This window comes from Prionailurus bengalensis, chromosome D1, assembly GCF_016509475.1.
Source record: "Prionailurus bengalensis isolate Pbe53 chromosome D1, Fcat_Pben_1.1_paternal_pri, whole genome shotgun sequence".
Classification (NCBI taxonomy): domain Eukaryota; kingdom Metazoa; phylum Chordata; class Mammalia; order Carnivora; family Felidae; genus Prionailurus; species Prionailurus bengalensis.
In genome coordinates this window covers 28,980,786-28,996,112 of record NC_057346.1, presented here as the reverse complement: position 1 = coordinate 28,996,112, position 15,327 = coordinate 28,980,786, and the positions used below count along the sequence as shown (strand labels likewise).

General features: G+C 42.8%; 1 protein-coding gene across 4 annotated transcripts in view; it reads right to left on the bottom strand.

Annotated features, from left to right (window-relative positions):
- Positions 1 to 334: 334 nt before the first annotated feature.
- NTM (neurotrimin) overlaps positions 335 to 15,327 on the bottom strand; it is a 941,468-nt gene continuing 926,475 nt past the window's right edge. For 2 of the 4 annotated variants that reach the window (XM_043579843.1, XM_043579845.1), the window contains 2 exons: positions 11,797 to 11,829; positions 335 to 6,792 (listed from right to left, as the gene is read on the bottom strand). In XM_043579843.1, coding sequence (XP_043435778.1) covers positions 6,692 to 6,792; positions 11,797 to 11,829 — 134 coding nt within the window. In that variant the 3' untranslated portion in view covers positions 335 to 6,691. The remainder of the gene's footprint in view (positions 6,793 to 11,796; positions 11,830 to 15,327) is intronic. The other 2 variants (XM_043579844.1, XM_043579846.1) reach the window with 1 other exon arrangement.

Below are 15,327 nucleotides of genomic sequence, written 5' to 3'. Positions count from 1 at the left end.
CTCCCAGTGGCTGATTAGGAAAGAGGCAGGACTTTGCCTTACCCTCTAAGAACTTACTTTTGGCACTACAGAACACATTTGCATATGCATATGTAGACCCCTGCATACATACAAGCTCAGGAATGAGTTATACCTTTTGAATTTCTTCTCTATCATTTTATTTTCATTTTTCTTGTTCATTAAACTCTAAGATGGACACTTAGAGAAAATAATGTTGTATTTAATAGACAGCATCTATTACAGTACATCTTATTTCTTTGCTGTCCTCCTTTCCAACTGGTCAAGTACAAATGAGAATTGTGGGCAGGAGTGAAAAGAATGACAGGGCACTGGCTCAAACTGGTGACATGGTATTTATTTTCATTTCCCTTCTTTTTCTACCTCCTCCTTCCAAAAGAAGACAAGGAGTCCTCACTCATGTGTGTCCTCTATGCTTTGGGCTCTTTTCCCCTTTGCAGTTCATAGATACAGGAGATATGGCTTGATGGCTCCACCTAAACCTTTCATCAACTTTGCAAATGAACCTTCAGAAGAAACTAAAGCTTAAGACAGTAGTCGCCAGGGACAAACATTTGGAAAAAGGGATCAGGGACCATGAAGATTCGAACACCAAGCTCAGTCAAGTCTTTGCCCACTGCCTCTTACAGCCTCATGCTCTTCCCAGAGGAGGTAAAAATGAAGCATAGAGTCTAGGAGCATCATGAAAAGTGAGGGGCATTAAATGAACTTAGAATTGGACCAACAATGCACATATGTCATAAGAGACCCGCACAAATACTTCTGGACCCTTGAGCAGAGCACTTACCAGAATGATGTGATATAATTATTAAAAATCTTATCTGGAGACCTCTCTTTTCATTACTCTCTCTTATTATTATAAAGATGAATTTGGGAATAACAGGTGCCATCTATTTTGAAGGATTAAGTAATTTAATAATTACAGTAAATACTTCCCCACATGGATGTGCATGTGCATACACATACAAGCATGCACGCACACATTCCTAGAGAGAACTCTGAGTATTTTGCGTATCTCCAATATCTTTGACTTCCCTAGACTTTTAGTTGTATGGCAACTTATTCTCTTGTTTTATTTGTGTCATGTAGAGAGCAAAATTGAACAGCAGCTTGGGGATGACATCATTTTCTGTTCCAGAAAAAGCCATTGTCTTTCAGTAGATAACACTCCTTTCCAGGTGCTGCAGTGGTCATCCCTAAAATTCTCCTTAAGGAGTCATTCCAAAAATCTGCAGAAATGGCAGCTTTGATCATGCATGTCCCCTTCTTATAAGCCATTCTGGAACAAAGACAATGCATCAGCTCTGGAACTCACCCTGATCCACACCTTCCATTGCCATTTATCAAAAACACAGCTTTCCCAAGTTTTTCTTGTAGAAATCGTATAGAATCTGAAATTACAAGATTGAATTTTAAAGATAGAAAATGATTATTAATCTTCCATCAATAACATCTTATGTAAAACACAAGAAGAACCCAACTTGCTAGTAATAGAATCTGGACTATTTCTTAATTCTACTGGTCAACAGTTTGGTTCTGTATCCAAAGTGCTGTACTGATATTTAGAACTTCTAAAATCAGAGTCACTGGAAACCAGGTAAATGCTATGGCCATTGCCAACATATGTTTCTAGGAAGTTTTAATCACACATATGTATTCTGCCAGAGGTATAATTCATTTTCAAATAAGGCTAATAATGATCCCTGAAGTATAGAAATAAATTCATGTACTTTAATATGCCAGAAGCAATGTTTAAGTTATATGGAAGTTTGCATGGGGGTAAGATCAACATTCAGAAAATGAAAGCCAAACTAAACCCCCTTCATAAAAAAAATAATACACCAACATGCATTAGACATAAATTATAAGAAGTGATTATGTCTTGAGCTCAGGAATTGGAAAGTCTTTTCTACAGAAAGCCATGTTGTTCTAGTCACATAATGTGGAGAGAGATCCCATCTAGTCACAAAATGGGAGAGAGATATGAAGTTATAAGGGACAGTTAGAAGGAAGATGCAAAGACTCAGAGAGATCTCAGTTACTCACAAATCATGGGGATATTAATTTGCATTTATTGCCTGGGAGAAAGATAGAGTTGGACACTCATGGAGATAGTGTCTGAATTAAAAACAGAGAGAGGTAAGAGCTGATGCTTTAGAGTTACCTGACTGAGCAGTTTGTAGTGACAAAGGAGACGCTAACCATACAATCAAATCCCAGTGAGCAGGTTGTGAACCAAATTAGTTTTGGGATTCGGTTTAAATTAAAAAAAAATACTGGAAAGAGGTATTATTTAGTGCCTCTCTCAGATATCACTATTTACAGTTCTTTTAAGTTGCTTATCTGATGAAGAATAAATGACTGGCATGTGCATATACATTTGGCCATAGAAGCACCAGGGTGTGTAGGCTCATCATTAGCAGAGACCATCTACTCTGTCACATATCTCTTTTGGATAGATTTTTCTCCTCTCATGAGAAGTACCTCAAAATTTTACCATTGGAAATATTTAAAAAATTGTAGATGTTTTACTGATCCCAGATTTTACATGTTTTATATCAAGTGCACACATTAAAGGGATATTTCTGTGATTGATTGGTGTGACTGTCCTCCGTTCTAAACAGAAATATACAATAAAGATAGGTTGGGCTAGTGAACTGTGTTAAATTTCAATCATATTTTAGTATTAATTCATTTGCTAACTTATCTGCAGCTTAAAGAACAATACCTATCATTCATCATCACCATCATTATCACCATCCACAGCAACAAAAGCAAACATTTGGGGATAATCTACTGTAATTATAGCTCCAGATCTGCAAGTTCCAATAATCACAAGGCAGTCCTTGGACAAGTATTGAATGCTTCAGGTTAGACATCTGATCCTACTGTGTAGAAACATTTTGTACCTAAGTATAATTCGTGAGCCATTGAACATCTGTGTGGATAGAAATGTACAGATATTCTGTTGAAAGAAGATGAATGGAGTTCTTCAAGAGTTTGCTTGGAGTGGGTAGGGCTAGAATATTCTCCACCACCATGCCCCCTAAACACATGAGAGATTGTTATGGGATAAAACCTGCCAGACTTAAAGCATGGTTCTCCCAAAAGACATCCCAAAGTTAGGGTGGTGGGTGAATCCTAAAGTGTGACATTGACTTTAGTCCCAAGGATTCTGGTACACTTGAAATCTAGGCCAGCCTGTAGTAATGGTCTTTCATCAGTACCTGTACCAAGAAAGCTAACTTCAGACACTCTTCAGGATGCTTTTCTTCATTCTAATGAATAAGAACTCTCTAGCCAAGCTCCTTTTCCTGAGAAGAGATAGGCCTGAGATTGTCCCTATAAGGTCCTAATCAAAGTCATGTCCTCCTGGATTGGAACTCTAAATCTGGTTAAAGGCCCTTTCTTGTGAGAAAATAGATGCTCCTATTAAAGACTGAAATTTAGCAGATCAGGGAAGATGAGAGAAACTCCCCCTTGCAGCAGAATGGGGGGGGGTGGTTCTCCTATCTGCTGAACCTATCAGTCATGCCAAAGCAGCTTCTACAAGGCATGTGCTCTTTAATAATCAGAGCTCTAATGAACCACAAGATGAGGAGGGCTACAAGTTCACAAATAGGTAAATTTAAGTCTTCCTCATCAATATTACTTTATAGTGTTGGTCGTGACTGAGCAGTCCTCATGGGAGGGTGGCAAAGCAGTGATCTGAAGCATGCCTGGTAAGTATGAAAGAGAAAGATCTGATTCAAATGGAGATCATGTGTCACAGTACTCTCACATCCAAGCAAATTCTGGGAAGTGTTTACTTGCAGATGCCTTGGTACATTTTATTCAGATGTGTTCTGGGCTCAAGTTTAGCAATATGGGAATTACCAGTGTTCACTTTAATCCTGTGAACCATGATCTGCATGCAAATTCTCTCACCAGTGTCTATAGTATTGTCAGGCAAGGGAGAGCTGAAAAAATCTCACCCATCCACTTTCAGTCTAAAGAGACCCAAATCCCATGCCTTTAGTTCTGGGACATATGGGAGGGGATGGCTGCAATGCAGCCAACATCTGTGAGGTTTGGCCAGACTGCTCCAGATCATGCTGCTGGGAAGAAAGTGGGTATACCTGGCACATGGTGATGAGGGTGGAAGGTCAGAAGGACACACAGACAGACCTGAAGTCAACAGTATTTTCTCAATTGTGCTAGTAACGGACAGAAATGAAACTATTCCTTTCTAAACATTGCCTATTCCTCTCAGGTAGAATTGACCCCTGAGGACCCAAGTACAGTAACTCCTGAATGTTTTGGCTCTGACCTTATTTCTGCCTCTCAGTGAATCTTCAGCTGCTTACTTAATTCCCAGAATCAATCCGAACAGATTAGAATTATGTGGCTACTATTTTGGATTAAAATCTACCTTTTCTCTTAATTTGTGACCAGAGGCAAGGTTTGTGAAGAGAAGAGACTCCCCCAAACACTGGTTGGTAGAATTTGGAAATATATATTACTAACCCACAATGTTTTAAGCTTTCTGTTTTTTTGTTTTGTTTTGTTTTTGTTTTTTCTTTCTTCTTTTTTTGATAGCTGCGCTACGCTGTCTCACAGAAACAATCACACATAATAGCCTTCCCTGAACTGGGCTTGACATTTTGCCCAGCTTATGAGCTGAGTTGTTTGGACATGAGCAGGATGCCACAAACCTCGGCCAGAACCTTCTTGAAGGCATTGGAGGTCATGAGACCCAGCCCTCCTTCGCTTCTTTTAGGAGGATGAAGGTGGTTTCCAGAACGTGTCTGTCATCAGAGAACTTCTACAGAAAGAACCCATTCCACCCAAGGAGGGAGCTAAAGACCATTAGTCTGATTCAGATGTCCATTTCCCTCCATCTTCTTCACTCCCGAGCCAGGTGGGCTCTCTGGCCCCTCACCCCCACCCTACCCCGCTTGAGAATGAGTTACCACACCAGGTGAAGAGGGACATGGAACACTTTTTAATGTCAAGTCAGAGACAACCCCCCCTCCCCTAGTCCCCAATCCCACTTTCCCTCATCACATCCAGGACCCCTCCCTGAGGCCTCTCTGGTTCCCAGACTTCAGGGGAGGAAAAAAAGTTATCTAAAAACTGCATTTTCTTCTCTTTCATACACACGCACACAAAGGTGGGAAATTAAATAAAACGAACCAAGAGGATTCAATTCTCCAGTAGTAACAAAGGCATCAGAGATTTCCCACAATGGGCTAAAGCAAGTGGTTACTGACTGTGTGGTTGGTTCAGTTGCTTGCTGTTTACGCCCTAAGACAGGACAGAGAAGCCAGGCCTCCCATCAAGGCCCGGGCCTCCAAGAGCCACACCTGGAAAAGATGCTGCGCCTAGTATTAGTGTTTTGTTTTGTTTTTGTTTTCATTTTCTGTTTTCACTTTTTATAAATGTCTCTGACGTGTAAATAACCAAGGAAATAAAAAGGCAGGAGCTGATTACACAATTACCAGTAAACTCTATCATCTTTTAGAAGATCAACACACAGCTAACGCCATATACAGCATGCAGTAATGTCTGAGAAAGGACCCTGCTGAGAAATAAAATGGCTAGAACTCTAACAAAAAAAATATATGTATATATATACTGTATAATATATGTCATCAAAAGAAGCATAGCCAACAAACTCAAGATACAGTGTGGATCACCCTTCCATTTCTAAACAGCATGTAGAAGCATAGTATTTTCTGCATTAAATGCCAGAATAAGGAGAAATCTGTAGCGCTGGTGGAGATGTTGGTTAAATCGTATGTGTTTTGTTTTTTTTTTTTTTTGGTGGATTTGACATATCCTCACCAGGTGGTTAATGCCTGGTGGTCCACCAGTTGTAAACCTAGTTTAGAAGTACACTATTTTTAATGTTTAACAAACATACTTCTCTTCACCTTTCATATGTGTATGTTTTTAGTCTTGTCTTGTTTTTGCACTAAATTCTAGACTCATATCAGAAAATATAATTAATAAAATTAATAATGAACCAGAATCCCTTATTATCCATGATGTCCATGTAGTAAAATGAAAACAAACAAACAAAAAAAGTGTAACAATTTTTTTTTTTGTGACTGTTGATTGTGGGATTGTTGTAGCTGTCAGGCTGTCTTGTTTAGTCTCCTTTTTATTTTTTTTTCTTTAATTTTGCATTTTGTAACACACACAACAGTGGCACAGTCTATGAACGGGGCCACAGGGGCACATCTGGGTCCGCAGGACTCCTTATGCGTTCGTCTCTATGGAATTGGGAATAGCCGACTCCAGAATTTTCCTTGCTTGGGGTGCGTCAGTGGGCGGAGTGGCTGAGCCCTGCCCACCCTGGTAACAAACAGGTCATGATGCAGCTGCGGGTGGGTCCAGAGCAGGGTGCACATTCTTTCCGTTTGGGCAAAGGAAGAAAACTCAGCTGTGCGTACTGATCTGCAAGACCTGCAAGGCGATTTTCAATTTCCCTTTGAAATGTGTTTTGCCAAAATTATTCTTTGTTCCCCTCCCTCGAATTTGTGTCCCATTAGGCTCTGTTTCTCTGAATTTTGTTGGATTAGATTTCATAAGAAACGGGGATGCTCTTGCTGCTGTCGGAGTTGCCAGTTGCTGTTGGGTTGGTGGTGGTGGCGGCAGCTTCTCCCCAGTGGGGGAAGTGGCATTCACATCAAAACTTGAGGAGTAGGTGCAAGACCAGAAGAGGTAGCAGCCAGATGCAGCCTGCCCTCCTCGATGTCCCGTTGTTCACTTCACTGACTGCGCCTGGGCCTGTGGAGAGAACAGACTCGTCATGGGCTGCCTGGTCTAAGATGGAACATCTGTCACCCTATGTGCTGTCATTAGGCCTTGCCTCTGATGAGGCATCCCTGTAACTGGGACATTTGATGCTCCAGTGCCATATGTGTGTGTAGGGGTGGGGGAGTGGCTGCATTAGAAATAACCATTTACAGCTTGGATCCCATGGATGCACGCTGTATAAGAGGGAGCCTTCATTTGCAAAGAGAGAACATGAGGAACAGGTTAAAGTGTGCTGGTGGCCACTAATCCTCTCTCGTGTTGTAATATGCTAAGGACAAGGCTCAGGGTCAAGTTCAAGAAGGTGGCAGATTATTTAATATTCTACATGGAGTCAAGGAAGTGAAACCTTTGTATCGTCTGCATCATCAACTGACCAATCAGCATGTGCCTTAACCATTTACATAGCTCTCCAGCTGTTCAACCTGTTGTGCTGGGAAGGACCTGTTGGACACAGCAATCTGTCTCCCTGCTGCTGCCACATTGGGTTTGGTGCCTGTTCTGTCAATCACTCTATCGCAGGACTGGGCACTGGGCTTCTGCCTGGAACACTTGGCCTCTTCCCTATCTGGACAAGGTAATAGCAGACCTAACTCAAGTATCATGTGCCTGAAAGGCCAAAATCAGCCTGCTGCACATTGAAGTGGGATCAAGTAAAAAATACAGGTGGCCTTCTGCTGTGAACATGGAAGTGAGAGAAGGCTTATGTGGAAATTGGGATGCAGAGCCTGCCACCTTGCATGTTTGTGGGTTGGAAATGGATGGCATACTTCCCTGAGAGACACAGCTCCACCTGGCCTGCATGCAGATACTCTGGGAGATGGGGACAAATGTTGGAGGCAAGAAAACTATGAGGTGCATGAAATTTCCCAGCAGTTTGCCTATCATTTGAAACATCAGCTTTCTGACCAAGAATGCCCATAAAAAATGGGGCCATGATTCATGAACAGTACACACAAGGGTGGAGGCCCAGATGAGTTAGGTACCTACTGCAGCAGAGAACCTTCTCAGGCTACACCTGCTCTGGCATGCTTTGTTGCATTGAATTTAATGGAAGTATTTAAAGCTGGTATCCCCCCTAAGGCCACCTCCCCATTGTGGTCAAGAAACAAAGCCAGAACCTGCCTGCCTGACTTGGGTGCTAAGCATCAGAGATACTTTTGGCTAATGCAGTTCAGCATCAAATCAAGCTTTCTTGATTTCATATGGGATGATTCCATCACATCCTTGAAGCCCTGGCCTGGGACCACTGCCCATACAATTTTATGTTTTAGACCTTTAGGACAAAACTCTGATTCTGGGGCAGTGGTTAAATAGATGGTCATGAATTTGAATGTATCAGGTCTTCCAATCTCATGTATCTGTGATGTCTGGCTCCCAATATTCCCAAGGCCAGGCAGCGCAAGTTCTCATGATAAGAAGCACAAAACACAGGTATTCTGTTCTCCACTGGCTGGGAAGTGAACTTCTGGGCAACATAAAACTAAAGGCATCTGCCATGGAATGCCTTCCTTCTTGCAGCCCATGGTGGATACAGATGACAAAGGAGCATTCCTGTTACGCTGCTATCACTTACACTTCAATTTCAGAAATGCTTATCATTTACCAATGATCACTAATTGGCTCTGTCTTGTAAAATGTAACTATTGTGTTTCTATGTAAACCACCACCAGGACTCATTTCTTCATATTCAATCATTGTGTTATTTATACAGCATTCTTTGGAACCCCAGGAGAGAAGCCACTCCCCCTGCCTTCTAGGATGAGGTTGCCTCTCTCTCCAGTGAAGAAGCCCTGCTGCTCTGGGCCACTCCAAGATTCTTCACATTAAGACCCTTGCCTGTTACTGAAGCTGACTCTAAGCCACAAAGGTTGTTTCTGAAGCCAGCAGGCCAGTAGGTCTTTGTGTAGCTGGGTTCTGAGTTTAAGCTGGGAAGTCCTCTTGGCTGCATTCCATCTTCCCCCTGTGCAATGCATGGTGATTCTGAGTGTGTTCTATGTGCCTGGCACACCACGCTCCTGGCCAGGCACACATCTGTTGGTGCATGACTCTCTTTCTCTCGCATGTCTTTTGTTCTCCTCAACACACACACAGCTTTGCAGCCCACTCCCCCATTCACCCCAGCACATTCCCACCATACTCCCAGCCCTGGCCATGGCTCAGAAGATGCCCTGTGGTAAAGTAAAAGGGAATAAATGCCAGGTATCTGAATTTAGTGTCTCTGGGATTCTCACCTGCATTCTCTTCTTTTGGGGCCACCCAGCTAGTGGGATTCTCCAGGGAGGAAAGTGGAGAATTAATGCCACAAGCCAGGCAGAGAGCGCAGCAGGAGCCTGCTTCCTTACCATGTAAGAAAAGTCAGAAAACCGTGTTTGCAGCTAGGGCCTCTGCAGCGCTGCAGGGAGGGGCTGTGAGCCGGCAAACCATCCCCAAGACACCTCACAATGGCTGATGCCTCTGCAGGTGTGCTCTCTGGGCACCATGTGCTCTGCTTCATTGCTAAACCCCTCAGAGTTCCTTTGTGGCTCTGCTGCCTGCTGGGAAGCACCACAGAGAGCCAGCAGAGAGAGGTCCTGACCTGTTGTGTCAAAAAACTCTTACCATAGAAGAAAGGAAAAGGCCACCAAGTGCGTCAGAGCCTCCTCCTCTTGCCTGCATTTGTTTCTCTGCCCAACACACAGGGTCTCTCTGCTTCTCTCCTGTCCCAGAGTGACAGGGGACCGTCACTCACTGTGTGGGGCCATATCCAGCCTGCCTCCTCCTTTTCCACATACTTTCTCCCCTCTCCAGCCCCCCCATCCTTCTCTTGGGCACATCCAGGAAATCTGACCTGGACAAAACTGGTCATAAGGAGGAAGAAACAGGAGTGGACCCTGGAGAAGCATTGAGACAAGGATATTCCAGTCATCCTCCCAAAGGGGACAGCTTCAACCCTCCAATCCATAGAAATTCACAGACCGTGCCTTGCTACCTGTGGCCTTGACCCCTTCAGTTTATTCTTTATGCTAATTCCAGAGCAGTGTTTCTATGATTCCACACTCATCATGACACTGATCTGTGTGATTCTTGCAGCCTTCATGAAACTTCCCAACTGCTTGGTATAACACTCCCTACATTTCAGAGTCTGCTTGCTATCTGCCTCCTCAGCCTCTTTTCCTGACACATGTTCCTTTGTTTCTCCTCACTCCCTGCCACCACTCCCCACTCCATGCAACACAAGCACACAGACACTACACATACTCATGGTCACATAAACGAGTGTGTGTGAACCACATTCTCTTTCCTTTCCATCCTCACATACCCTCTGCCTCCATGCCTTATGTGCTCTCTACCCAAATCACTGCCACTCATTGTTCCAGATTCTGTTCTGATCCCCATTTACCTCCTCCAGGAAGATTTCCTTGACTTGCTCCTGTTTTGCTTCCACAGCATCATATGTATCCCACTATTAAAATACATACTATCTGTGTTATAATTCTCTTTATTTGCCTAACATGAATTTCCTCTGCTGTGCTATAAAGTATCTTAAGGAAGGGTAGGGTCTGTGTCTAACTGGGCCCATGGCAGGTATTTAACAAATGTTTTTTAAAAGAAAGAAGAAACCAGAACATTTTGATGCATACTGATGTGTTCATATTTACTCTGTCTCTGTGTTTTCCTTTCTCTTAAAATTTTACTGAGACAAAAAAGCAAAAGACCAACTGAATCAAAACAAAACAAAAAATTCTCTACCTTTTTTTCTATCTCAATTTCTCTCTTCCAAACATCCTTTCCCTCTTTTTCCAACTATTTCCACTAAAAGTCTCTCAAAGTTCCTATGGTTGAGGGAAAGTATACATAGAAGCAAAACCATATCTATTAGGATTCCAGGAAGAATTCTTACAGTTGGAAAGGTGTCCCAGTCCCTTAAAAGCACTCAGGTATGAAATGAGGATTATTCTCTGTGCTTTCATATGTGGACACTTAACCTCAGAGAGCTTAACTCCCTTGACTTCTGTCTCCAAATACAATTTTCTTTCCACCAACTTGGGGCTGTCACTTTGTGTAACTCACACATCTTCCAAGAATGAAGAAAGGAGAGAAAATGAGGCCACAGGGCCTGTCCCACATCGGTACTGGGTAAGGTGGGACCCACACATGGTTTCCCACACTTGCCAGCACATGAAAGAATTCCACGAGATGAGAGTGTTTTGTCTAGGCAGGTGTGGATCACAGCATCCTGGAGCAAGGCCCTCTCAGAGCCTGTGCCAGACAGAGCAGCAACTCAGTCCATTAGCCTGGTGACATGGGCCACACAGATGAGGCCTCTGTTCATCATCCAGCCATGCCTCCATTCTGCCTCAGATGCCTTTATTGCTTTTATTTCACTAGAGAGCTGTGAAAGCCTAAAGAGACTAATCACCAGGACAGTTGGGGTCCCAGAGAACTGTGATGAACATCAATTTAACCATCAAAGACATCTAGTGGGAAGGAAAGCCTCAAATAAGATGTGTTTTATTTGTGGCCAAGTGACTCACCGAAGAACCTCCCCCTTCCTTCCAGTTTCCCCTCCCTCCCCCACTTCCCCTTCCAGCTCCAAGTTAGAAAGAAAGAGAGAACAGGGTAAGTAAAGGATAGCATGCAAGGCCAAGGTCTAAGAAGGTCATCACATTAGAGCATCTGCTTGTGAAGAGAGGCTGGTCTGGTCTGGAGCAGCCAAGACATGGAGCTATTCTGGGCTCTGGCAGGTGCTCATTAGTGCTGCCAGCAAACAGCAGTTAGAGGTCTGCAAGTGGAAGCTACCCAGGGCAAATGGCATATCCTTGGAGACAGGTTAATCTAGATTGGCACAGACATGGCCCAAGGTCAGGGAGGGATCCCACTGGGCTGCTTGTGGGGTTAGCTCAGAAGAGAAGGCATGTTGGAAGAAAGTGAAGAGTTTTGGATACCCATCCCCACCCAGGCAGCAAGCAGGTGCCTGGAAATAAATATACCAACCTTTCCAAGGGGTCAGAGCTGTAGTTTTCACTTCTAAAAGAAATTAAAAACAAGCCACTGTTAAGGTAGAAAGCATTCAGAGTCACTTGCTTTGTCCTCTGATGGTTCTGGGAAGAAGCTGGTTCTCCCGGCCCAGGGCCTTCCCCAACCATTCTGCCCTTGCCTCTTGCTGTCTTGACCACAGTCCAGCTCTTGTATGTGCACCTCTCTTTTTTGTTGGGAAGTCAGTTGCCATAAGGTTGAGTGGGGGGATGGGGAAGGATATGACTGAGGGTCAGATTGGCTCATTAATCCAAAGAGAACCAACACACCCATCTGATCATAGCAGGAAGCTTGGTACATGCTGGAGCCTGAGGCCCCAAGCCAATAATACTTCTTTGTACAATTTTCTTTCTTTGGCCACTGGACTATCCCCTAGTTAAAGTCTGTAGGCCTCAAGTATAAAATTGGCTGATACAAATGGATTATATTATAAAAATCTGAATGTAGGTGCCCATGCTACATTGAGATGTAAAACTTTGGCACTTATCTGCACATTTTACAAAAACTGTGCCAGAGGAGCTCATACCTGTGATGCCTGACTTCCCTTGATGAGTCAGACTATATAGCAAGCTGGTCCAGAGGGACAATCTCAGGCAATAAGACCCACACCTATGCTGCTACACTTACACTTGCTAAGTAAGACCTGCCTGTGGAAATTTACTGGGATGCCAGCTCTTCTTTGATGATTAGACGACAAAAGACCCACATTTCACCAGCTGCAGGCCTTCAGAACAATCCATAGAGACTTTCCTGCTAATAGCAGATGTCCTGAGTCATCAGAAAGTGGTCCAATCTCTAACATTTTACTTGCCTCTTTAACTAGGTGTCTGCAATAGTTCAGCCTGGATGCAAAGAGGATGGAAAATCCTTTCACAATGTGTATGAAGATCAGTGATTTACATTTTAAATATTTCATAATTTTATTTGTCAGCTATACATCAATAAATCTGAAAATTAAAAAAATGCATTAAACTCTTTGCATCAAGGTGATACCGCTCTCTGTGCAAAGGTCCTTGCATATAGAAGGAAAGGCAACCTGGATATAACTTAACCTAAACTCAACTAAAATATTTAACCAAAATCAGATGAATAGGTATGTATGCATTCAAGCTATCTATTCTTTAGGGTGCCCGAGATATGATATCCCTCTTTAACTAAGTGGACCTTGGCAGCCTTGGGAAGCCACTCTAAAAAAAAGTAAGGGATAATCCATGATCAGAGAACAAAGGTATGATTCACAGAAGATCTGTCACATCAAGATGGTAAAGAAAAGCCTCATTGTGCTTTTAGCAAGGACAGTCTCTTGGAGTGATTGTTGGGGCCTAGAGACCCACCCCAAAGCCAATGTGGGGTTATTTTCCCAAAATGTCTCACTCAGGTACCACTGACTAGAGTTTCTCTGTACCAAGAAGAAGGGTGACTGGCAGGATGGAGGATGAAGAGAAACTCATGGAGGGAAAAAGTAGTCATAGGCCTTCATCCCCAAACCACAAGCAGTGCAGATGTACGGTACATTTGAGGGAGGGCAGCCACTGACTTATGGGGTGCTGGTTTAAACACTGCTGTAGGAAGGACACAGGGAAGGGTTCTACTTGGTAGTTTGGCTTGCCAGAACATCGAAAGAGAAGTGAACTAAAAGTATAAGTTTCCACAGGGCTCTAGATACCTGTTGTGATTTTATGTAAGGCAAAAGCCTCTGTAAACAACTTTAGCTTAATTGTTACCATCCAGCTATTCTTTCTCCTGAACTCCAACACACACTACTTGAATGAGAACAATACTCTTCAGTGACCATTTCAAATTGTCTAATTAACTGGAATGTCCTTCTGTCCACCTTACATCTCACCACAGTGAGGGGGGTAATGTTGCCATGATATTGTCTGTATTACCCTGATATTACCCTGATGCTATACTCCATCCCACTCCAAGAAGAGATGCAGAAAGGTTAACATGCTTTCTAGATCATGGTCTACATGCTATCACTGTTGTGTCAGTTTGAAGAAGTATGAGCCTTGCTTGAGCCTCCAAGCCACCCATGGAGCACTAGCCACCAATAACCTCATGTTTTTGAGTTCATTGTTGGCTATCAATAAAACAAACAATCCCTGAAAATCCAAGCATGTATTTCCTTGGCAAGAACTTGACTGAAATTGGTGAATTTTGTTGATATATTAATGAGAAGCCAGGTAGAACTGGATAAAATATTCAAAATAAAGAAAGTATAAGAGAAAAGAAAAAGAAAGAAGAAAGAAAGAAAGAAAGAAAGAACCACTCCCCTTAAGCCTGCAAGTCAGTATCTGTAGTCAATCCATAATGTGATCTTTTTTGCCACCGGAAACAATGTTAGCTAAATCTAAGTACCTATGTAAACACTGGGTTTCTGATTCTAGTGTGCAGAGAAGAGCTGGTTGCATGCCAGGATGGATATATTCACCTTCTAGAAAGAGGTTGAGAAAATGTTTTTTATACCTTCAGTATTTAGACATTCTATGTGCCATAGAAATGCTCACTGTTGGACGGCTGGGCCTAATTCATTATCTTTAATCCTCTGCAGGGAAGAAGTGGTCATCTTTCCTACTGCACTTTTTTTTTCTTCTTCTGATATACAGAGTTTACTAACTCCCCCATTCTTTAATAAGTTGGTTTGATGGTCACTGTGAGGTTCACAGACATTAATCAGCCAACCTTTCCCAGCCCACTGATACCATCAAATCTGACTTCATGCCTAGGAGATAAAAAACAAAGAACAGTGGATGGGAAATGAACAGCTACCAAGACGCTGAGTTTGCAGTGTGGGCCCCGGCACACTTGCCGGGGAGGGACTCAGTGAGTGATGGTGGTGCATCCCTGAATCCTTATTTATCATGGCAGGAGTACTGCGCCACCAAATATTAATACGAGAAAGTGACATGCAATCTGTTGTGTTTGCAAAAGGGGAGCAGAGAAATACTTCAAGGTGGCAGAAAATGCTGAGGAGGAATGAAATTCTCTTATCAGAATCTCTCTAGTCCATCCAGATATTGAGTAACAAAATAGCTTAGAACTTCTCTTAAAGCCAACTGTATCCTGTCAGTGGAAATCCATGCATTTGTATAAATCTTGTTTGGTATTTCTGGCATAAGATGAGCATAACTTGGGAGTATTCCCTGAGAAAATAGGTAGCTCTCTATTCTATAGGAGACTAGCAAAGAAGGAGGGGAAATAAAATGAACACAGATGAAGGGGAGAAATGCCCCAGGCACAAGATTTGTTTTCTTTAAGATATTTTTAGTTGTACAAAAGAACCCAATAGCTATACTGAAGACCACACTAATCCAAATCTTGGAACATTCCAGATGTCTACAATCTACAACTTCTGGCAATGACCCATTGCCGTGTACTCAACAAGAAGGATGTGGCATTGAGAGCAGCCTGAGAATCTGAGTACAGAGCTGGCATACAGATCCTTTTACCCAAATTCATTGTTGCAGCAGAGAGGGGTGAGGCAGG